Below are 26669 nucleotides of genomic sequence, written 5' to 3' on the forward strand. Positions count from 1 at the left end.
AGTATTGAATACAAAATTACAGATGGAAAGATATTAAAAAATACAACCAAACTAAGAAAGCCAGCATGTCATTACTATATCGACTCTTTCGTACCTGTCTTGAATAATGATATTATGGACTAATACTGAACATAAAATTACAGAAGTGAAGACATTTACAGAATAAGTATCAAGGAAGCTGGTATGAGTAAGTAAGTGTTGGTGTTCACTCCAATGCCAATCCTCCACCACCAGCCCACCATCATCTATAATTTTCCTTTCAACTTCACTTATAGGACTGGCTGTTTAACTTTTGCAAAATAAGTTATCACTTTCGTTAACTTTAAATGTGGTGCATTTCATATCAGTGAAAAAATGATGTTACATAAGTTCATTCATGTTGTCATAGAGATGTTTCCAGAAAGAGATGTTTAAATATCTTACTTCCTTTTCAATGAGTTTGTACTGAAACATGATATCAATTTGTGCAATCCATTAATATGAACAAATGCACAACATAATAATTTGGTCTGCACTGCCACCTAAAGAGGGAGGTACGACTCTATGGTGAAGATTACTCCATCCCTACCTCCCTCCCCTTCAACCTAACTCATGGGACTGGCTATCTATCTTTTGTATTACATATAATCATTTTTGTCACCAAAAAATGTGGTGGATTTCACACCAGAGAAATCAATGCAAATATGAATAAGCCTAGGCAGATTCAACCAATTGATAGTGAATGCTGAAGAAATTGCCTGCTATTGCTAAATGCAGTTGTTAAACTTTTTTGTTTCAACATTATTTTCCATGAACACTAGATAAGTACATCATCAAATGATAAGTCACTGGGAAGTGGGGACCAGGTGTACCTGAAAGCCTCTTTCACTTCGTCCTTCCAACTATTTGGTCTTCCCCTTCCCCTTCCTCCAATTCTGACACAGTCCTTCTTAGTCACTTTTACTCTGCCCATCTTCTCTTTTCATCCAAACCATTTCAGAACAAATTGGTTAGCTCTCAATTAAACTTTGTTTATCACATCTCTTTTTTACACATACTTTTCTTACAAAACCAACCTAACTCACACAAAACACAATCCCTAAACATTTAATTTCCAATACATCCACACTTTTATGTTCTTTTGCATTTATGGCCCTAGACTCTCATCAATAAAACTACTATACCTTTAAATGTAACCAACTATGACCTTACAGACGCTTACAGCCCCTTCAACATACTCTTCAATGAAGCCAGGACTCAATTCAGCCCCCAAGATTCCATAATCTGCAAAGTCCTCTTCAGGGTACCTAAAGTGCTTCACTTCCTCTCGGTCCTCCCAATTCACTCATTCTTAAACCATCCTAACTTATCTTCCAACTACATCCCATTACCTAACTTTTGTCCACATTCACTCACAATTTTCTCCAATCACAAACTTTCCAGGGCTCTGTCACGAGCTCCTTATAAGTCTGCCATCAAACATGAGTCACCTACATACAGCAAGTGATTCACTTCCGATGCCCCTCCATCTCCCCGACAACTCATGTAAGCTGTAAACCTGGCCCATGCTCTAAGACCTTTCATTCATCTTCCTTATCACCCCATCTATAAACAAACTAAACAATCACTGTGACACCACACATTCTCGACTAAGATCTACCAACAAGAACCACTCATCCTTCTTTCCTACTTGCAAAAATATCTTACTGGCCTCAAAAAACTACATATTACATCTAACCTTGTCATATACTTTCTCTTTCTCACTCAAGTATTTCTCATAAAAAGTCTTCAAAGCAAACACCTGATCCAAACATCCTCTACCTTCTCATTTACATATTCAGTGTATGCCATCATCCTCTCAATCATCATGCTCCAACAAACCTCACTATGTACACTAAACAGGCTTACACCAAAGTAATTTTTGCATTCACTTTAGTCCTCCTTACCTTACTAACTGCATTCCGCCAGCCCTCAGGCAACTAGTTTTGGGTCAAACAACAAAGAGTAACCTAACTAATCAATCAACAATGACGTTTTCCCCTCTCTCGAGAAAACCCAGCGGCAATCACATCTACTATCACAGCAATGCAACAAGTTGACTTATACAAGGCTTTTGCTACCTCCAGTCTTTTCACCAAAGCACTAGGTAATGCTATATCATCTCAAATGCTCGACATCCATCTCACAACCATCTAAATGGTTCTTCAAAATAATTATGCCATCTCTTTTTCACCTATTCTTTTCCTGTTATCACTTCTTCATCTGCACCTTCACCATTACTTCTCTTTGTTCCATTGTTTTCCTAACAATATTCATCTTCTTACCATATATTTTCTTATCCATCAGCAACTTCTCATCCTATCTCATATTTGCTCTCTTTTCAGCTCATTTACACATACATTTCTCTTGACCTCCTGCTGCTTTGTCTTGTACCTATTCTAATCACTCATATTCTTTCCCTGCAGATACTGTCCATACACCTCTTTTCTCTTTCACTAGCAATTAATTTCCTCATCCCATCACTCACTATCCAACCCTCATATGCCCACCTCCATCCCTTCACATGCCTTACAATTCACATATATAAGTAAACACTGCTTTCCTACTATGTAACTTCCACTTCTTCTATGTTCCCTCCGTTTCATGCATTATCAGCATTTGCCAAAATCAAAATTGGGTATCTTTATCTTATGTGAAAGAGCTGATACGGTATACTTGTCACTCACTATTTATTCTACAAATGTTTTTTTCCTTTGTTAAGCTGCTGCATATGCATACCATCTTCAGGTATTTGGTATTCTTTGCTTATAATATACAGATAAGGATGGCCTTTGTCATCTATGGAAACAATGCCTTGTGAGAACTAAAAGAAATATTTCATCAGAAAGCAAAGTCCTCCAATTTGCTCCCAAACAAAGTTTCCACTATGAATTTACATGCACTGCAGGCTCACTTTGTGCAGTCTGTAATATTTCAGTATTTGCTACTCTACCTAGGACTGATTCTTATGTGAATCATATTGTTTCTGCTGTGTGAATCATATAGTTTCTGTGAATCATATTGTTATGTGAATCATATTGTTTCTGCTGTGTTTCTCATTCCATACACAAAAAAGGCTTTGTACCACTGCTTCTTTTTGGGACTAATTGACTTGATACTAGGTAGGCACATATCTTGATTCAATATGAACATACATTTCTTTTTTTTTCGTCTTTCAAAAGGATTTCATGGGGTCAAGGGTCAAACAACCCACAAATGCATATTCTGGTTGATGCTCACTACAATGTCACAAGACAAAAGTACTGCATTCAGATGCCTTCCCCTAAGCCCTACGTAATGCATAGAATAAATTTCTAATCTAAAATATTTCCATCCTAAATGGGTTAAAACAGTGTATGTGTCTGTAGGTGTGGAGGGGAAATTACCCGGCCATATTTCAACAAGTGTTCATGAAATTTGCTGCAAAGATGTAGTTTTACAAGCTCCACTTTGTGAATATGTCAGAGCTGTGATTTGACCATTTTTTGCTATTCTTCAAGGGTCAAAGATTTGACACAATGTATTTTCCTTCTTTTTGGACCATAACTTTGCCAAATATTGACCACAGTTAATGAAATCTGGCAAAAAGAGATCTTTTCCTATACTCCACATTATGCAATGACAAATCTGTAAACAAGCATTTTCAACCTTCTTGAGTCTTGGCACAGATATTTCGGATATATATGAAAGAAAACTACTACATCTACACAAGAACATTGCCTCCCTAGTACTATCTGTCACTGCTTTACCACTTCAGTGTTTTCCTAATGTAAACAGTTGAAAATTCTATTTAAGGCAACTCCCATCCTCATTCCTATTGCTCTTGTTTTTACTGGTGAAAGCTGACAGCCATTGCTTATTAATCTACAAGCTAAACAAATGTGCATAATTTTTTCATCTCATATATAAAGTGCTTTAATGTGTGGAGATATCTGGTACCCATATGTCAAGGGAAAATTATGTATATGTACCCTTCCTCAGTGAATGTATGAAATGGTACGTTCAGTATAATATAAATGACAAGTGATGATAAGACATTAATTTTCATAAAATAATCTCAATCCATGTCACTTCCAACTATGTGAGGAGGAAGAAGGGTCACCTAATCTTAAATTTCTTTGTAAGAAAAGGAGCATTTTCTGAATACCAAGGTCAATGCTTCAACAATGTATCCCTGAATTCAGTGTGCTTAAAAACAAGACACCTGCTACACAACAAAAACTATGAATCTGGAGTGAACTCAATCTACAACATGATACAACCTCTAACCTCCATTTCCTTTATGCACCACAGGTCACAGCAACAGCTTTTATTATCCATGAAAACACTAACAGGAAGTAAAACTAATGTCAGCATATAAGACTTCTCTTCAAAGCCTTCTGTCTCCTCATACAATTCTTTTTCATATTCCAAATATATTCTGTAGCTCCATATGATGGTCTGCAACATAATACTTTCAAACTTCATATTTTCATAAAACTACAGCTACTTCCAATTACTTGATAGTATCTTCCTTATATACTGGTTGGCCCCCCAAAAAAGACAAATTTCATTTTCTAAAGTTTTTCTTAAAAGTGCAAGCACTTGGCAAATGATTCTGGCAATGGCATATGGTCTTTCTTACATTTAAATGTGAATGAGATGTAAGGTAACCATAAAGTTTATAGAACATTCTGAATACTCCTGTGGTGCAGCGGTTTGTGTTCCTGACTGTAACGCATTCATGGGCCGCCCTGGGTCGAGCACATAGGTTCAAATTCTGGTTACAGCAGTTGGCCCACAGTGAACACAGCTGTTCATCTACCCTTAGTAGTTGGTTGACAAAATGGGTACCTGGCTCATGCAGGAGGGTGAAAGGAGGGCAAGGAATAGAGTGAATTGGATAGATGTGGTATACCGGGGTTGACGTGCTGTCAGTGGGTTGAATCAGGGCATGTGAAGCGTCTGGGGTAAACCATGGAAAGCTGTGTAGGTATGTATATTTGCGTGTGTGGACGTATGTATATACATGTGTATGGGGGGGGGTTGGGCCATTTCTTTCGTCTGTTTCCTTGCGCTACCTCGCAAACGCGGGAGACAGCGACAAAGTAAAAAAAAAAAAAAAAAAAAAAAAAAAAAAATATATATATATATATATATATATATATATATATATATATATATATATATATATATATATATATATAAAATATAATATATATATATATATATATATTATTTTTTTTTTATTATACTTTGTCGCTGTCTCCCGCGTTTGCGAGGTAGCGCAAGCAAACAGATGAAAGAAATGGCCCAACCCACCCCCATACACATGTATATACATACGTCCACACACGCAAATATACATACCTACACAGCTTTCCATGGTTTACCCCAGACGCTTCACATGCCCTGATTCAACCCACTGACAGCACGTCAACCCCGGTATACCACATCTATCCAATTCACTCTATTCCTTGCCCTCCTTTCACCCTCCTGCATGTTCAGGCCCCGATCACACAAAATCTTTTTCACTCCATCTTTCCACCTCCAATTTGGTTTCCCACTTCTCCTCGTTCCCTCCACCTCCGACACATATATCCTCTAGGTCAATCTTTCCTCACTCATTCTCTCCATGTGCCCAAACCATTTCAAAACACCCTCTTCTGCTCTCTCAACCACGCTCTTTTTCTTTCCACACATCTCTCTTACCCTTACGCTACTTACTCGATCAAACCACCTCATACCACACATTGTCCTCAAACATCTCGTTTCCAGCACAGCCACCCTCCTGCGCACAACTCTATCCATAGCCCACGCCTCGCAAACATACAACATTGTTGGAACCACTATTCCTTCAGACATACCCATTTTTGCTTTCCGAGATAATGTTCTCGACTTCCACACATTCTTCAAGGCTCCCAGAATTTTCGCCCCCCCCCCCTTCCGCTTCCATGGTTCCATCCGATGCCAGATCCACTCCCAGATATCTAAAACACTTTACTTCCTCAAGTTTTTCTCTATTCAAACTTACCTCCCAATTGACTTGACCCTCAACCCTACTGTACCTAATAACCTTGCTCTTATTCACATTTACTCTGAACTTTCTTCTTTCACACACTTTACCAAACTCAGTCACCAGCTTCTGCAGTTTCTCACATGAATCAGCCACCAGCGCTGTATCATCAGCGAACAACAACTGACTCACTTCCCAAGCTCTCTCATCCACAACAGACTTCATACTTGCCCCTCTTTCCAAAACTTTTGCATTCACCTCCCTAACAACCCCATCCATAAACAAATTAAACCACCATGGAGACATCACACACCCCTGCCGCAAACCTACATTCACTGAGAACCAATCACTTTCCTCTCTTCCTACACATACACATGCCTTACATCCTCGATAAAAACTTTTCACTGCTTCTAACAACTTGCCTCCCACACCATATATTCTTAATACCTTCCACAGAGCATCTCTATCAACTCTATCATATGCCTTCTCCAGATCCATAAATGCTACATACAAATCCATTTGCTTTTCTAAGTATTTCTCACATACATTCTTCAAAGCAAACACCTGATCCACACATCCTCTACCACTTCTGAAACCACACTGCTCTTCCCAATCTGATGCTCTGTACATGCCTTCACCCTCTCAATCAATACCCTCCCATATAATTTACCAGGAATACTCAACAAACTTATACCTCTGTAATTTGAGCACTCACTCTTATCCCCTTTGCCTTTGTACAATGGCACTATGCACGCATTCTGCCAATCCTCAGGCACCTCACCATGAGTCATACATACATTAAATAACCTTACCAACCAGTCAATAATACAGTCACCCTCTTTTTTAATAAATATATTTTTCTATATTTTTTAATAAATATATTTTAATATATATATATATATATATATATATATATATATATATATATATATATATATATATATATATATTTTTTTTCTTTTTTGCTTTGTCGCTGTCTACATACATATTATCCTTGGGGATAGGTATCCCTGGGGATAGGGGAGAAAGAATACTTCCCACGTATTCCCTGCGTGTTGTACAAGGCAACTAAAAGGAAAGGGAGCAGGGGCTGGAAATCCTCCCCTCTCATTTTTTTTTTCTTTTTTAATTTTCCAAAAGAAGGAACAGAGAAGGGGGCCAGGTGAGGATATTCCCTCAAAGGTCCAGTCCTCTGTTCTTAATGATACCTTGCTAATACGGGAAATGGCGAATAGTATGAAAGAAAGAAAGATATATATACATCTATATCTATAGATAGAGGTGGTAGAGGATGTGTGGATCAGGTGTTTCCTTTGAAAAATGAATGTGAGAAATACTTAGAAAAGCAAATGGATTTGTATGTAGCATTTATGGATCTGGAGAAGGCATATGATAAGAGTTGATAGAGATGCTCTGTGGAAGGTATTAGGAATATATGGTGTGGGAGGCAAGTTGTTAGAAGCAGTGAAAAGTTTTTATCAAGGATGTAAGGCATGTGTACGTGTAGGAAGAGAGGAAAGTGATTGGTTCTCAGTGAATGTAGGTTTGTGGCAGGGGTGTGTGATGTCTCCATGGTGGTTTAATTTGTTTATGGATGGGGTTGTTAGGGAGGTGAATGCAAGAGTTTTGGAGAGAGGGGCAAGTATTCAGTCTGTTGTGGATGAGAGAGCTTGGGAAGTGAGTCAGTTGTTGTTCGCTGATGATACAGCGCTGGTGGCTGATTCGGGTGAGAAACTGCAGAAGTTGGTGACTGAGTTTGGTAAAGTGTGTGAGAGAGGAAAGTTGAGAGTAAAGGTGAATAAGAGCAATGTTATTAGGTACAGTAGGGTTGAGGGTCAAGTCAATTGGGAGGTAAGTTTGAATGGAGAAAAACTGGAGGAAGTGAAGCGTTTTAGATATCTGGGAGTGGATTTGGTAGCGGATGGAACCATGGAAGCAGAAGTGGATCATAGGGTGTGGGAGGGGGCGAGAATTCTGGGAGCCTTGAAGAATGTGTGGAAGTCGAGAACATTATCTTGGAAAGCAAAAATGGGTATGTTTGAAGGAATAGTGGTTCCAACAATGTTGTATGGTTGCGAGGCGTGGGCTATGGATAGAGTTGTGCGCAGGAGGGTGTATGTGCTGGAAATGAGATGTCTGAGGACAATATGTGGTGTGAGGTGGTGTGATCGAGTCAGTTATAATAGGGTAAGAGAGATGTGTGGTAATAAAGAGTGTGGTTGAGAGAGCAGAAGAGGGTGTTTTAAAATGGTTTGGTCACATGGAGAGAATGAATGAGGAAAGATTGACCAAGAGGATATATGTGTCAGAGGTGGAGGGAACAAGGAGAAGTGGGAGACCAAATTGGAGGTGGAAAGATGGAGTGAAAAAGATTTCGAGTGATCGGGGCCTGAACATGCAGGAGGGTGAAAGGAATGCAAGGAATAGAGTGAATTGGAACGATGTGGTATACTGGGGTTGACGTGCTGTCAATCATGCTGTCAATGGATTGAACCAGGGCATGTGAAGCGTCTGGGGTAAACCATGTTAAGTTGTGTGGGGCCTGGATGTGGAAAGGGAGCTGTGGTTTCGGTGCATTATTACATGACTGCTAGAGACTGAGTGTGAACAAATGGGGCCTTTGTTGTCTTTTCTTAGCGCTACCACGTGCACGTGAGGGGGGGAGGGGGTTGTTATTTCATGTGTGGCGAGGTGGCGATGGGAATGAATAAAGGCAGACAGTATGAATTATGTACACGTGTATATATGTATATGTGTGTGTATGTACATATATATGTATACGTTGAGATGTATAGGTATGTATATTTGTGTGTGTGGACGTGTATGTATATACATGTGTATGTGGGTGGGTTGGGCCATTCTTTCGTCTGTTTCATTGCACTACCTCAATAATGCGGGAGACAGTGACAAAGCAAAATAAATAATAAATATAAATAATATATATATTATTTTACTATAATTACACTTAGTCGCTGTCTCCCACGTAAGCAAGGAAGCGCAAGGAAACAGACAAAAGAATGGCCCAACCCACCCACATACACATATACATACATAAACACACACACATGCACATATACATACCTATACATTTCAATGTATACATACATATATATATACAGACACATACATATACACATGCACACACTCACACCTGCTGCCACCATCCATTAACATCGCCACCTCGCCACACATAAAAATGGCACTCATCCCCCACATGCACGTGTGCAAGGTAGCGCCAAGAAAAGGCAACAAAGGCCACACCCGCTCACATCCAGTCACCAGCTGTTATGTGTAATGCATCGAAACCATAGATCCCTTTCAACATCCAGGCCCAACAAAACTTTCCATGGTTTACCCCAGATGCTTCACATGCCCTGGTTCAATCCACTGACAGCACGTCAACCCCATTATACCACATCGTTCCAATTCACTCTATTCTTTGCATGCCTTTCGCCCTCCTGTATGTTCAGACCCTGATTGCTCAAAATCTTTTTCATTCCATCCTTCCACCTCCCGTTTGGTCTCACACTTCTCCTTGATCCCTCCACATATGACACATATATCCTCTTTGTCAATCTCTCCTCAATCATTCTCTCCATGTAACCAAACCATTTGAATACACTCTCTTCTGCTCTCTCAACTACACTCTTTTTATCACAACACATCTCTCTTACCCTTTCATTACTTACTCGTTCAAAACCACTTCACACCACATATTGTCCTCAAACATTTCATTTCCAAAACATCCACCCTCCTCTGCACAATCCTATCAATAGCCAATGCCTTGCAACCATACAACATTGTTGGAAACACTATTCCTTCAAACATACCAATTTTTGCTCTCCAAGATAACGTTCTTGCTTTCCACACATTCTTCAACGCTCCTAGAACCTTCACACCCCTCCCTCACCCTGACTCACTTCTGCTTCCATGGTTCCGTCCATTGCTAATTCCACTCCCAGATATCTAAAACACTTCACTTTCTCCAGTTTTTCTCCATTTAAACTTACCTCCCAATTTACTCGTCTTTCAACCCTACTGAACCTAATAACCTTGGTGTTATTCACATTTACTCTCAGCACTCTTCTTTCACACACTTTGCCAAACTCAGTCACCAACTTCTGCAGTTTTTCACTCGAATCAGCCACCAGCGCTGTACCATCAGCGAACAACTGACTCACTTCCCAAGCCCCTCTCATCCACAACAGACTGCATACTTAGTCCTCTCTCCAAAACTCTTGCATTCACCTCCCTAACAACCCCATCCATAAACAAATTAAACAACCATAGAGGCATCACGCAACCCTGCCAAAAACCGACATGCATCGGGAACCAACCACTTTCCTCTCTTCCTACTCATTCACATGCCTTACATCCTTGATAAAAGCTTTTCACTGCTTCTAGCAAATGGGGAGGTGATAACAAGTAGTGGTGATGTGAGAAGGAGATGGAGTGAGTATTTTGAAGGTTTGTTGAATGTGTTTGATGACAGAGTGGCAGATATAGGGTGTTTTGGTCGAGGTGGTGTGCAAAGTGAGAGGGTTAGGGAAAATGATTTGGTAAACAGAGAAGAGGTAGTAAAAGCTTTGTGGAAGATGAAATCCGGCAAGGCAGCAGGTTTGGATGGTATTGCAGTGGAATTTATTAAAAAAGGGGGTGACTGTATTATTGACTGGTTGGTAAGGTTATTTAATGTATGTATGACTCATGGTGAGGTGCCTGAGGATTGGCAGAATGCGTGCATAGTGCCATTGTACAAAGGCAAAGGGGATAAGAGTGAGTGCTCAAATTACAGAGGTATAAGTTTGTTGAGTATTCCTGGTAAATCATATGGGAGGGTATTGATTGAGAGGGTGAAGGCATGTACAAAGCATCAGATTGGGGAAGAGCAGTGTGGTTTCAGAAGTGGTAGAGGATGTGTGGATCAGGTGTTTGCTTTGAAGAATGTATGTGAGAAATACTTAAAAAAGCAAATGGATTTGTATGAAGCATTTATGGATCTGGAGAAGGCATATGATAGAGTTGATAGAGATGCTCTGTGGAAGATATTAAGAATATATGGTGTGGGAGGCAAGTTGTTAGAAGCAGTGAAAAGTTTTTATCGAGGATGTAAGGCATGTGTACGTGTAGGAAGAGAGGAAAGTGATTGGTTCTCAGTGAATGTAGGTTTGCGGCAGGGGTGTGTGATGTCTCCATGGTTGTTTAATTTGTTTATGGATGGGGTTGTTAGGGAGGTGAATGCAAGAGTTTTGGAAAGAGGGGCAAGTATGAAGTCTGTTGTGGATGAGAGAGCTTGGGAAGTGAGTCAGTTGTTGTTCGCTGATGATACAGCGCTGGTGGCTGATTCATGTGAGAAACTGCAGAAGCTGGTGACTGTGTTTGGTAAAGTGTGTGAAAGAAGAAAGTTAAGAGTAAATGTGAATAAGAGCAAGGTTATTAGGTACAGTAGGGTTGAGGGTCAAGTCAATTGGGAGGTAAGTTTGAATGGAGAAAAACTGGAGGAAGTAAAGTGTTTTAGATATCTGGGAGTGGATCTGGCAGCGGATGGAACCATGGAAGCGGAAGTGGATCATAGGGTGGGGGAGGGGACGAAAATCCTGGGAGCCTTGAAGAATGTGTGGAAGTCGAGAACATTATCTCGGAAAGCAAAAATGGGAATGTTTGAAGGAATAGTGGTTCCAACAATGTTGTACGGTTGCGCGGCGTGGGCTATGGATAGAGTTGTGTGCAGGAGGGTGGATGTGCTGGAAATGAGATGTTTGAGGACAATGTGTGGTGTGAGGTGGTTTGATCAAGTAAGTAACGTAAGGGTAAGAGAGATGAGTGGAAATAAAAAGAGCGTGGTTGAGAGAGCAGAAGAGGGTGTTTTGAAATGGTTTGGGCACATGGAGAGAATGAGTGAGGATAGATTGACCAAGAGGATATATGTGTCGGAGGTGGAGGGAACGAGGAAAAGTGGGAGACCAAATTGGAGGTGGAAAGATGGAGTTAAAAAGATTTTGTGTGATTGGGGCCTGAACATGCAAGAGGGTGAAAGGAGGGCAAGGAATAGAGTAAATTGGATCGATGTGGTATACCGGGGTTGACGTGCTGTCAGTGGATTGAATCAGGGCATGTGAAGCGTCTGGGGTAAACCATGGGAAGCTGTGTAGGTATATATATTTGCGTGTGTGGACGTGTATGTATATACATGTGTATGGGGGTGGGTTGGGCCATTTCTTTCGTCTGTTTCCTTGCGCTACCTTGCAAACGCGGGAGACAGCGACAAAGCAAAAAAGAGAAAAAAAATGTATATATATCGCTACCTTGCTAATGTGGGAAATAGCGAACGGTATATAGAAAAAATATATTATATATATTTTTTCTTTTTTCTTTCATACTATTTTCAATTTCCCGCGTTAGCAAGGTAGCGTTAAGAACTGAGGACTGGACCTTTGAGGGAATATCCTCACTTGGCCCCCTTCTCTGTTCCTTCTTTTAGAAAAAAAAAAAAAAAAGATCACAAATGTGCACGTGATGATGTATATTCCTATGAGTCCACAGGGAAAATGAAACATGTTTAGTTCCCAGGAGCACTTCCGTGTAATAATCACACCATTTTGGAAGATACAAGTAAGATATATAAGTCAGTTGATACACATCGAAGAAACGTAGCTAAGATGCCATTTGGTAAACAAGTGATTGTCCAAGATAGACAACACGCGTATCATAATTTCATTATGTGGACAAGAGAGGAATTTCTTACAAATTTTATCAACGATAAAGATATCCAATTTTATAGACCTTCACGAACATTAAGGTTATAATTCTTTGTATATTCAATAATAGAAGATTCAATGATATTTCTCGAGGTACTGGAGTTAGAGTTAATAACTGAGATGGCATTACTCCAGTCAATACAATGATCATAGCTTTTAACGTGATTAAACAAGGCATTTGATTCTTGTCCTGTTCTTATACTACATCTAATGTTGCTTAAGACTAACAGAAAGATCCTTACTAGTCTGCCCAACACAAAACTTATCACAATTTCTACATGGCACTTTACAGATGCATCCAGGAGAATTTTCTAGAGAATTCCTGATTAAGATATTCTTTATAGTATTATTGTTGCTGAAAGCAACATTTACATTAAAGGATTTAAGCAACATGGGGAGTAACGTAAAATCATTCTTAAAAGGGAGAACTAAAAGATTCTTGGTGTCAATGATTGATTTGGGTTCAACTCTATAAAATGATTTCTTTGCTAACTTAAGGGATTTATCAATGAAAGACCTAGGATACTTTAACTTAGATCCAACAGAATGTATCTTCTCAAACTCATCATCAATAAACTCTGGACTGCAAATACATAATTCCCTAATGCAAATACGTAATTCCCTAAGAAACATAGATTGAAATGATCATAATTTAACTCTTTCATGCTGAGATAGGTAATAATGTACTAAGTAATCTTTAAATGGAATTCTTTGAAACAATATCACTAAAGGATATCTTACCTTCTAATGCAATTTGGTTTAGGGATGTAGATGATGTTCTTTGTGTTTGGCCAACAAATGAAAATTTACAAACATTTCTCCTCTTACTTAACAATTTAGTACCTTCCATCAAATTTACTGTATAAAATGAAGATAATGGTAAGTTACCATTTTTTGACTGCATGATCCATAGGCAAGGAAACAAAATTAAGCTTAGCATATACAGAAAACCTACCAATGTATGCTCATACATCCATTATTACTCATCTCAACATGACAGAGTTAAATTATCATCACTTCAATCTATGTTCCTTAGGGCATTACGTATTTGCAGTCCAGAGTTTATTGATGATGAGTTTGAAAAGATATATTCTATTGGATCTAAGTTAAAGTACCCTAGGTCTTTCATTGATAAATCATTTAAGTTAGCAAAGAAATCATTATCGAGTTGAACCCAAAAATCTTTTAGTTCTCCCTTTTAATTATAATTTTATTTCAGTTCCCATGTTGCTTAAATCCTTTAATGTAAATGTTGCCTTCAGCAACAATAATACTATAAAGAATATCTTAATCACGAACTCACCAGAAAATTCTCCTGGATGCATCTATAAAGTGCCATGTAGAAATTGTGATAAGTTTTATGTTGGGCAGACTGGTAAGGATCTTTCAGTTCAACTTAAGCCACATAAATATAGTATAAGAACGGGAAAAAAATCAAATGCCTTGTTTAATCAAGTTAAAAACTATGATCATGGCACTGACTGGAGTAATGCCATCTCAGTTATTAACTCTAGTTTCAGTACCACGAGAAATATCATTAAATCTTCTATTATTAAATAAACAAAGAATTATAATCTTAATATTAGTAAAGATCTATACAAATTGGATAGCTTTACTGTTGATAAAATATGTAAACAATTCCCCTTCTTGTCCACATAACAAGTTTTTGATATGCTTGTTGTCTGTCTTGGACAATCACTTGTCTACCAAATAGCATCCTAGCTATGTCTCTTTGTTGTATATCAACTGATTTATATTTCTCTCTTGTATCTCACCTGATGATATGATTATCATACAAAAGTGCACTTGGAAACTTACTGTATTTCATTTTCCCCGTGGACTCATAGGAATATACTTGATCACGTGCAAAATTGTGATACTTTTCAATATATATATATATATCATTTTGCTTTGTCGCTGTCTCCCGTGTTATCAAGGTAGCGTAAGGAAACAGACAAAAGAATGGCCTAACCCACCCATATACACATGTATATACATAAACGTCCACACACGCAAATATACATACCTATACATCTCAACATATACATATATATACACACACAGACATATATACATAATTTATACTGTCTGCCTTTATTCATTCCCATCGCCACCTCGCCACAATTGAATTAACAACCCCCTCCCCCCTCATGTGTGTGAGGTAGCGCCAGGAAAAGACAACAAAGGCCCCATTCGTTCACACTCAATCTCTAGCTGTCATGTAATAATGCACCAAAACCACAGCTCCCTTTCCACATCCAGGCCCCACAGAACTTTCCATGGTTTACCCGAGACGCTTCACATGCCCTGGTTCAATCCACTGACAGCACGTTGACCCCGGTATACCACATCATTCCAATTCACTCTATTCCTTGCACGCCTTTCACCCTCCCGCAGTTCAGGCCCTGATCACTCAAAATCTTTTTCACTCCATCTCTCCACCTCCAATTTGGTCTCCCACTTCTCCTCGTTCCCTCCACCTCTGACACATATATCCTCTTGGTCAATCTTTCCTCACTCATGTCACCAAACCATTTCAAAACATCCTCTTCTGCTCTCTCAACCACACTCTTTTTATTACCACACATCTCTCTTACCCTATTATTACTTACTTGATCAAACGACCTCACACCACATATTGTCCTCAAACATCTCATTTCCAGCACATCCACCCTCCTTCACACAACTCTATCCATAGCCCATGCCTCGCAATCATACAACATTATTGGAACCACTATTCCTTCAAACATACCTGTTTTAGCTTTCCAAGATAATGTTCTCGACTTCCACACATTCTTCAAGGCTCCCAGAATTTTCGCCCCCTCAACCACCCTATGATTCATTTCCGCTTTCATGGTTCCATCCGCTGCCAGATCCACTCCCAGAATATATATATATATAGCATTAATGGGACAGCCTTGATTAGGCCCTCAGCTCCCTGTGCCATCTCAGATAACATTAAAAAAAATGCTAACCAGTTTTAATTAAAATAAAGTGAAATGACAAAAAGCATCTACTGTAATTATAATCAACAAATGTATTCCTACACCGATTTTCATATATTCAAAATTAATGAAAAATAAAAGATTTCAATGAGACTGTTTACAATCTTTCAATCAAGTAAAATCTGCAACTGTTCTTGTCCTGTTGATATGACTTACTTGACTGAAGTAGCTCTTTTTCAAAAAGTTTGAGAAAAAACAGGCATATTGCTCTTCCCTGCACAGAAAGTGCCACATAAGTGGGAACAAATTCATCTACAATGTAATATTTTGCTTCATGAAATATGAATAAAGAATGTAATAATATTCTCATTCAAATTATGCACCTCTACATATCAAATACTTGGTACTTTCATTTCCTTTTTAATTTACAAAATTCTGGGCCTGCACATATCAAAATGGGTTTAATGAGGAGCATTATTATTACACTTTATTTTTTGGCCAAAATGAACAAGGGCTACAATACAAGTTCACAGGCTATGGACATTAGAAGACAATGAACGTAATGATCATGAGAGATGTACATGACACCATTTCTGGCCATGTAGGTTTAAAGAGTTCTAGGGTAAAAGCAAGTCTTTTCTAGAATCCCCAGTGAAAAACTTTCGTTCAACACATAACACAGTAAGAAACACTCACATGATTCTACTCAACACAAGGATTCAGAGATAATCCATGAGTTAAGCATGTAGTGCCACATGTAATAGGCTACAATGACTAATTCTGATTACAGTTTCCCCGCTAGGCAGGAATCCAACAAGTGAGAAAGGGGCTTAACAAACCATGAGGACTACCCTCGGAGCACACTATGGTTGGTTACAAAGGGCAGTTACTTACATGGAACTGAGCCTTTGCCATAAATCTAGGAATACAGAATACTGAGACTAAACTACCATCAGTTCATTCAATAATATATTTCAGTTTCTAAGTGTCAACAATACTTTCAAATATGCATGAACTTATATGCTTATAATCCTGAGTCTGGTTGATGCCACAGCTCATCTAATGACCCTCACCTTCTCCTATTCCTAGGGTACTTTAAAACATTTCATTTGCAACTGTATATATAAAACCAATCATAAAATAAACACACAGTTAATGTGTGGTACCACTGCTGAGCCAACTAGAGTTTCATCTAATTTCTAACACATTTCAGGCATCTTTTGGCTTTTAATTCCAATAATGGAACATCCTGATAATCAAGGTATTGGTATACGTGTTTGGCTTGTCTTCTGTTATGTTTTCCTTAATATATCTCATCCAAAGGCATCTCATCACTGGTTACATACCTTGCGAGTGTGAAGACGTTAACGTTGAGTCACTACTAGTCCCTGGGGTCATGCTGGACTCCTCACCCGTGTCTTGACTCACACCCTGGAGCATCAGCATTGCATCAGCTACACGATTCTATAAACAACATATCCCATTATTACACCCACACACACACACAACAGTCATGCTTGAAACTATAGGCTTTTCTATGTGTCAACTGATTTGATTATTTCATGTACACAAACACACACACAGCAGTTACACTATTTCATACATAATATCCAATTATTAAAAATCTGCAAACATAAAAACATGAGTAAAACCTAAGAACTTCTCTGTAAACCCACTCCCTGTGTGAAGTGCTAACATACCTGATCAAGATGAGCATAATTTGCTTTATGTCCAAGATACTGCAAATCTGATTCCATAAATGAAGTTGGGCTGAAGTCCTTTGAAAATTATCAAGGTAATGCACTTTTAAGGAAATGACCAAACCAAACAAACAATATATATACTATGTAATATCAACACTTAGCTGTGCTAAAAAAAAAAAATTAGTGTGCAAAACATCTATTTCATACTAAATTCAACAATTCTGTAAGCATAAAATAGTTTTCAAAACATATTAATGTATTGTAAATCAATTATATAATTCTAATAATATTCATTATAAAATTACTCACTTTATGCATGTCCCTTGTAAATCAACCAAAATACATATGAAATACAAATTTCTCTCTACAAATTGATCAACCATCATCTGCATAACTATAAAGGTGGGGCATACAAAGACATCTAAGAACAGTTGAAAGGATTTTCATGCATGTATAAACGTACCTTATCAATATAAAATATACAGACAACCTCTAATACTGATGTCATATTCACATTCGAGGGCATGTTAATTCCAAAGAAGAGAGATAAGCAAAGGCATACTTAATTCAATATTGTTATTATATACAGGATGAACCTCTACAATCCAACATTTCCTGGTCTGGAACCATCCATGGTTTGGAGTATTACAGGAAATCTGCTAAAAAGGCAGAACGTCTATGGTTCAGAATTAGTTTGCCAAACTGTCACTTGGCTTCAATAGTATACCTGTTTTCCCACACTTCCTTAGCTGTTTGCTTACATCCTTATGATTCTGCAGGTCTGTACACAAAAAGTTTCAGCAATCACATGGTTGTGTGCCATGATTCAGTAATAATTTACCCCTAAATATTACCTGAAAAAGATCAGTAAGTAGTCAAGTGCTGATGGTACTCCTAAACATAAACATAGTTTCATGATCAATACAAGACGGAGCAAATTTGTTGAAAAGCTGGACAAAGGTACTTTTGTAAAGGCTTTATGTGAGATTTACAATGTTGGTGTATGATGTAAAGAATTAAAAAGACAAGATCCAAAAATTCTATGCCATGTAAGAGAGGTATGGTTATTTTTTTTTTTTTTAATTTTTCCAAAAGAAGAAACAGAGAAAGGGGCCAGGTGAGGATATTCCCTCAGAGGCCAAGTCCTTTGTTCTTAACGCTACCTTGCTAATGCGGGAAATGGCGATTAGTATAAAAAAAAAAAAGAAAAAAAAAAATATATATATATATATTATATATATATATATAAAATATATATATATATATAAAATATATATATATATAAAATATATATATATATATAATATATATATATATAATATATATATATATATAATATATATATATATAGCATTAATGGGACAGCCTTGATTAGGCCCTCAGCTCCCTGTGCCATCTCAGATAACATTAAAAAAAATGCTAACCAGTTTTAATTAAAATAAAGTGAAATGACAAAAAGCATCTACTGTAATTATAATCAACAAATGTATTCCTACACCGATTTTCATATATTCAAAATTAATGAAAAATAAAAGATTTCAATGAGACTGTTTACAATCTTTCAATCAAGTAAAATCTGCAACTGTTCTTGTCCTGTTGATATGACTTACTTGACTGAAGTAGCTCTTTTTCAAAAAGTTTGAGAAAAAACAGGCATATTGCTCTTCCCTGCACAGAAAGTGCCACATAAGTGGGAACAAATTCATCTACAATGTAATATTTTGCTTCATGAAATATGAATAAAGAATGTAATAATATTCTCATTCAAATTATGCACCTCTACATATCAAATACTTGGTACTTTCATTTCCTTTTTAATTTACAAAATTCTGGGCCTGCACATATCAAAATGGGTTTAATGAGGAGCATTATTATTACACTTTATTTTTTGGCCAAAATGAACAAGGGCTACAATACAAGTTCACAGGCTATGGACATTAGAAGACAATGAACGTAATGATCATGAGAGATGTACATGACACCATTTCTGGCCATGTAGTTTAAAGAGTTCTAGGGTAAAAGCAAGTCTTTTCTAGAATCCCCAGTGAAAAACTTTCGTTCAACACATAACACAGTAAGAAACACTCACATGATTCTACTCAACACAAGGATTCAGAGATAATCCATGAGTTAAGCATGTAGTGCCACATGTAATAGGCTACAATGACTAATTCTGATTACAGTTTCCCCGCTAAGGCAGGAATCCAACAAGTGAGAAAGGGGCTTAACAAACCATGAGGACTACCCTCGGAGCACACTATGGTTGGTTACAAAGGGCAGTTACTTACATGGAACTGAGCCTTTGCCATAAATCTAGGAATACAGAATACTGAGACTAAACTACCATCAGTTCATTCAATAATATATTTCAGTTTCTAAGTGTCAACAATACTTTCAAATATGCATGAACATATATGCTTATAATCCTGAGTCTGGTTGATGCCACAGCTCATCTAATGACCCTCACCTTCTCCTATTCCTAGGGTACTTTAAAAACATTTCATTTGCAACTGTATATATAAAACCAATCATAAAATAAACACACAGTTAATGTGTGGTACCACTGCTGAGCCAACTAGAGTTTCATCTAATTTCTAACACATTTCAGGCATCTTTTGGCTTTTAATTCCAATAATGGAACATCCTGATAATCAGGTATTGGTATACGTGTTTGGCTTGTCTTCTGTTATGTTTTCCTTAATATATCTCATCCAAAGGCATCTCATCACTGGTTACATACCTTGCGAGTGTGAAGACGTTAACGTTGAGTCACTACTAGTCCCTGGGGTCATGCTGGACTCCTCACCCGTGTCTTGACTCACACCCTGGAGCATCAGCATTGCATCAGCTACACGATTCTATAAACAACATATCCCATTATTACACCCACACACACACACAACAGTCATGCTTGAAACTATAGGCTTTTCTATGTGTCAACTGATTTGATTATTTCATGTACACAAACACACACACAGCAGTTACACTATTTCATACATAATATCCAATTATTAAAAATCTGCAAACATAAAAACATGAGTAAAACCTAAGAACTTCTCTGTAAACCCACTCCCTGTGTGAAGTGCTAACATACCTGATCAAGATGAGCATAATTTGCTTTATGTCCAAGATACTGCAAATCTGATTCCATAAATGAAGTTGGCTGAAGTCCTTTGAAAATTATCAAGGTAATGCACTTTTAAGGAAATGACCAAACCAAACAAACAATATATATACTATGTAATATCAACACTTAGCTGTGCTAAAAAAAAAAAAAATATATATATATATATATATAGCATTAATGGGACAGCCTTGATTAGGCCCTCAGCTCCCTGTGCCATCTCAGATAACATTAAAAAAAATGCTAACCAGTTTTAATTAAAATAAAGTGAAATGACAAAAAGCATCTACTGTAATTATAATCAACAAATGTATTCCTACACCGATTTTCATATATTCAAAATTAATGAAAAATAAAAGATTTCAATGAGACTGTTTACAATCTTTCAATCAAGTAAAATCTGCAACTGTTCTTGTCCTGTTGATATGACTTACTTGACTGAAGTAGCTCTTTTTCAAAAAGTTTGAGAAAAAACAGGCATATTGCTCTTCCCTGCACAGAAAGTGCCACATAAGTGGGAACAAATTCATCTACAATGTAATATTTTGCTTCATGAAATATGAATAAAGAATGTAATAATATTCTCATTCAAATTATGCACCTCTACATATCAAATACTTGGTACTTTCATTTCCTTTTTAATTTACAAAATTCTGGGCCTGCACATATCAAAATGGGTTTAATGAGGAGCATTATTATTACACTTTATTTTTTGGCCAAAATGAACAAGGGCTACAATACAAGTTCACAGGCTATGGACATTAGAAGACAATGAACGTAATGATCATGAGAGATGTACATGACACCATTTCTGGCCATGTAGGTTTAAAGAGTTCTAGGGTAAAAGCAAGTCTTTTCTAGAATCCCCAGTGAAAAACTTTCGTTCAACACATAACACAGTAAGAAACACTCACATGATTCTACTCAACACAAGGATTCAGAGATAATCCATGAGTTAAGCATGTAGTGCCACATGTAATAGGCTACAATGACTAATTCTGATTACAGTTTCCCCGCTAAGGCAGGAATCCAACAAGTGAGAAAGGGGCTTAACAAACCATGAGGACTACCCTCGGAGCACACTATGGTTGGTTACAAAGGGCAGTTACTTACATGGAACTGAGCCTTTGCCATAAATCTAGGAATACAGAATACTGAGACTAAACTACCATCAGTTCATTCAATAATATATTTCAGTTTCTAAGTGTCAACAATACTTTCAAATATGCATGAACATATATGCTTATAATCCTGAGTCTGGTTGATGCCACAGCTCATCTAATGACCCTCACCTTCTCCTATTCCTAGGGTACTTTAAAAACATTTCATTTGCAACTGTATATATAAAACCAATCATAAAATAAACACACAGTTAATGTGTGGTACCACTGCTGAGCCAACTAGAGTTTCATCTAATTTCTAACACATTTCAGGCATCTTTTGGCTTTTAATTCCAATAATGGAACATCCTGATAATCAAGGTATTGGTATACGTGTTTGGCTTGTCTTCTGTTATGTTTTCCTTAATATATCTCATCCAAAGGCATCTCATCACTGGTTACATACCTTGCGAGTGTGAAGACGTTAACGTTGAGTCACTACTAGTCCCTGGGGTCATGCTGGACTCCTCACCCGTGTCTTGACTCACACCCTGGAGCATCAGCATTGCATCAGCTACACGATTCTATAAACAACATATCCCATTATTACACCCACACACACACACAACAGTCATGCTTGAAACTATAGGCTTTTCTATGTGTCAACTGATTTGATTATTTCATGTACACAAACACACACACAGCAGTTACACTATTTCATACATAATATCCAATTATTAAAAATCTGCAAACATAAAAACATGAGTAAAACCTAAGAACTTCTCTGTAAACCCACTCCCTGTGTGAAGTGCTAACATACCTGATCAAGATGAGCATAATTTGCTTTATGTCCAAGATACTGCAAATCTGATTCCATAAATGAAGTTGGCTGAAGTCCTTTGAAAATTATCAAGGTAATGCACTTTTAAGGAAATGACCAAACCAAACAAACAATATATATACTATGTAATATCAACACTTAGCTGTGCTAAAAAAAAAAAATTAGTGTGCAAAACATCTATTTCATACTAAATTCAACAATTCTGTAAGCATAAAATAGTTTTCAAAACATATTAATGTATTGTAAATCAATTATATAATTCTAATAATATTCATTATAAAATTACTCACTTTATGCATGTCCCTTGTAAATCAACCAAAATACATATGAAATACAAATTTCTCTCTACAAATTGATCAACCATCATCTGCATAACTATAAAGGTGGGGCATACAAAGACATCTAAGAACAGTTGAAAGGATTTTCATGCATGTATAAACGTACCTTATCAATATAAAATATACAGACAACCTCTAATACTGATGTCATATTCACATTCGAGGGCATGTTAATTCCAAAGAAGAGAGATAAGCAAAGGCATACTTAATTCAATATTGTTATTATATACAGGATGAACCTCTACAATCCAACATTTCCTGGTCTGGAACCATCCATGGTTTGGAGTATTACAGGAAATCTGCTAAAAAGGCAGAACGTCTATGGTTCAGAATTAGTTTGCCAAACTGTCACTTGGCTTCAATAGTATACCTGTTTTCCCACACTTCCTTAGCTGTTTGCTTACATCCTTATGATTCTGCAGGTCTGTACACAAAAAGTTTCAGCAATCACATGGTTGTGTGCCATGATTCAGTAATAATTTACCCCTAAATATTACCTGAAAAAGATCAGTAAGTAGTCAAGTGCTGATGGTACTCCTAAACATAAACATAGTTTCATGATCAATACAAGACGGAGCAAATTTGTTGAAAAGCTGGACAAAGGTACTTTTGTAAAGGCTTTATGTGAGATTTACAATGTTGGTGTATGATGTAAAGAATTAAAAAGACAAGATCCAAAAATTCTATGCCATGTAAGAGAGGTATGGTTATTTTTTTTTTTTGCTTCGTCGCTGTCTCCTGCGTTTGAGAGGTAGCGCAAGGAAACAGACGAAAGAATGGCCCAACCCACCCCCATACACATGTATATACATGCGTCCACACACGCAAATATACATACCTACACAGCTTTCCATGTTTTACCCCAGACGCTTCACATGCCCTGATTCAATCCACTGACAGCACGTCAACCCCGGTATACCACATTGATCCAATTCACTCTATTCCTTGCCCTCCTTTCACCCTCCTGCATGTTCAGGCCCCGATCACACAAAATCTTTTTCACTCCATCTTTCCACCTCCAATTTGGTCTCCCACTTCTCCTCGTTCCCTCCACCTCCGACACATATATCCTCTTGGTCAATCTTTCCTCACTCATGTCACCAAACCATTTCAAAACATCTTTTTATTCTCCCATAAGTTTCATGATTCTCTCCCCATTTCAAAACATCCTCTTCTGCTCTCTCAACCACGCTCTTTTTATTTCCACACATCTCTCTTACCCTATTATTACTTACTTGATCAAACGACCTCACACCACATATTGTCCTCAAACATCTCATTTCCAGCACATCCACCCTCCTTCACACAACTCTATCCATAGCCCACATCTCGCAACCATACAACATTCTTGGAACCACTATTCCTTCAAACATACCTGTTTTAGCTTTCCAAGATAATGTTCTCGACTTCCACACATTCTTCAAGGCTCCCAGGATTTTCGCCCCCTCCCCCACCCTATGATCCACTTCCGCTTCCATGGTTCCATCCGCTGCCAGATCCACTCCCAGAATATATATATATATAGCATTAATGGGACAGCCTTGATTAGGCCCTCAGCTCCCTGTGCCATCTCAGATAACATTAAAAAAAATGCTAACCAGTTTTAATTAAAATAAAGTGAAATGACAAAAAGCATCTACTGTAATTATAATCAACAAATGTATTCCTACACCGATTTTCATATATTCAAAATTAATGAAAAATAAAAGATTTCAATGAGACTGTTTACAATCTTTCAATCAAGTAAAATCTGCAACTGTTCTTGTCCTGTTGATATGACTTACTTGACTGAAGTAGCTCTTTTTCAAAAAGTTTGAGAAAAAACAGGCATATTGCTCTTCCCTGCACAGAAAGTGCCACATAAGTGGGAACAAATTCATCTACAATGTAATATTTTGCTTCATGAAATATGAATAAAGAATGTAATAATATTCTCATTCAAATTATGCACCTCTACATATCAAATACTTGGTACTTTCATTTCCTTTTTAATTTACAAAATTCTGGGCCTGCACATATCAAAATGGGTTTAATGAGGAGCATTATTATTACACTTTATTTTTTGGCCAAAATGAACAAGGGCTACAATACAAGTTCACAGGCTATGGACATTAGAAGACAATGAACGTAATGATCATGAGAGATGTACATGACACCATTTCTGGCCATGTAGTTTAAAGAGTTCTAGGGTAAAAGCAAGTCTTTTCTAGAATCCCCAGTGAAAAACTTTCGTTCAACACATAACACAGTAAGAAACACTCACATGATTCTACTCAACACAAGGATTCAGAGATAATCCATGAGTTAAGCATGTAGTGCCACATGTAATAGGCTACAATGACTAATTCTGATTACAGTTTCCCCGCTAAGGCAGGAATCCAACAAGTGAGAAAGGGGCTTAACAAACCATGAGGACTACCCTCGGAGCACACTATGGTTGGTTACAAAGGGCAGTTACTTACATGGAACTGAGCCTTTGCCATAAATCTAGGAATACAGAATACTGAGACTAAACTACCATCAGTTCATTCAATAATATATTTCAGTTTCTAAGTGTCAACAATACTTTCAAATATGCATGAACATATATGCTTATAATCCTGAGTCTGGTTGATGCCACAGCTCATCTAATGACCCTCACCTTCTCCTATTCCTAGGGTACTTTAAAAACATTTCATTTGCAACTGTATATATAAAACCAATCATAAAATAAACACACAGTTAATGTGTGGTACCACTGCTGAGCCAACTAGAGTTTCATCTAATTTCTAACACATTTCAGGCATCTTTTGGCTTTTAATTCCAATAATGGAACATCCTGATAATCAAGGTATTGGTATACGTGTTTGGCTTGTCTTCTGTTATGTTTTCCTTAATATATCTCATCCAAAGGCATCTCATCACTGGTTACATACCTTGCGAGTGTGAAGACGTTAACGTTGAGTCACTACTAGTCCCTGGGGTCATGCTGGACTCCTCACCCGTGTCTTGACTCACACCCTGGAGCATCAGCATTGCATCAGCTACACGATTCTATAAACAACATATCCCATTATTACACCCACACACACACACAACAGTCATGCTTGAAACTATAGGCTTTTCTATGTGTCAACTGATTTGATTATTTCATGTACACAAACACACACACAGCAGTTACACTATTTCATACATAATATCCAATTATTAAAAATCTGCAAACATAAAAACATGAGTAAAACCTAAGAACTTCTCTGTAAACCCACTCCCTGTGTGAAGTGCTAACATACCTGATCAAGATGAGCATAATTTGCTTTATGTCCAAGATACTGCAAATCTGATTCCATAAATGAAGTTGGCTGAAGTCCTTTGAAAATTATCAAGGTAATGCACTTTTAAGGAAATGACCAAACCAAACAAACAATATATATACTATGTAATATCAACACTTAGCTGTGCTAAAAAAAAAAAAAATATATATATATATATATTATATATATATATATAATATATATATATATATAGCATTAATGGGACAGCCTTGATTAGGCCCTCAGCTCCCTGTGCCATCTCAGATAACATTAAAAAAAATGCTAACCAGTTTTAATTAAAATAAAGTGAAATGACAAAAAGCATCTACTGTAATTATAATCAACAAATGTATTCCTACACCGATTTTCATATATTCAAAATTAATGAAAAATAAAAGATTTCAATGAGACTGTTTACAATCTTTCAATCAAGTAAAATCTGCAACTGTTCTTGTCCTGTTGATATGACTTACTTGACTGAAGTAGCTCTTTTTCAAAAAGTTTGAGAAAAAACAGGCATATTGCTCTTCCCTGCACAGAAAGTGCCACATAAGTGG

At 37.3% G+C, this 26669-nt stretch overlaps 2 protein-coding genes across 3 annotated transcripts in view; both read right to left on the bottom strand.

Annotated features, from left to right (window-relative positions):
- Positions 1-17408, bottom strand: part of LOC139751349 (uncharacterized) — a 200281-nt gene extending 182873 nt beyond the window's left edge. The window contains exon 1 of one of the 2 annotated variants that reach the window (XM_071666705.1): positions 17063-17181. Coding sequence is in view for 1 of the 2 variants with exons in the window: in XM_071666706.1 (XP_071522807.1) it covers positions 17063-17162 (100 nt within the window). In the remaining variant the exon portion in view is untranslated. Of the gene's footprint in view, positions 1-17062 lie in introns of both variants that reach the window. The other variant, XM_071666706.1, reaches the window with a different exon arrangement.
- The window catches only part of LOC139751350 (uncharacterized), a 234182-nt gene that overhangs the window by 7700 nt on the left and 199813 nt on the right, over positions 1-26669 (bottom strand). The gene's annotated exons all lie outside the window — the stretch shown is intronic.

Source organism: Panulirus ornatus, chromosome 11, assembly GCF_036320965.1.
Source record: "Panulirus ornatus isolate Po-2019 chromosome 11, ASM3632096v1, whole genome shotgun sequence".
In the NCBI taxonomy this organism is placed as follows: domain Eukaryota; kingdom Metazoa; phylum Arthropoda; class Malacostraca; order Decapoda; family Palinuridae; genus Panulirus; species Panulirus ornatus.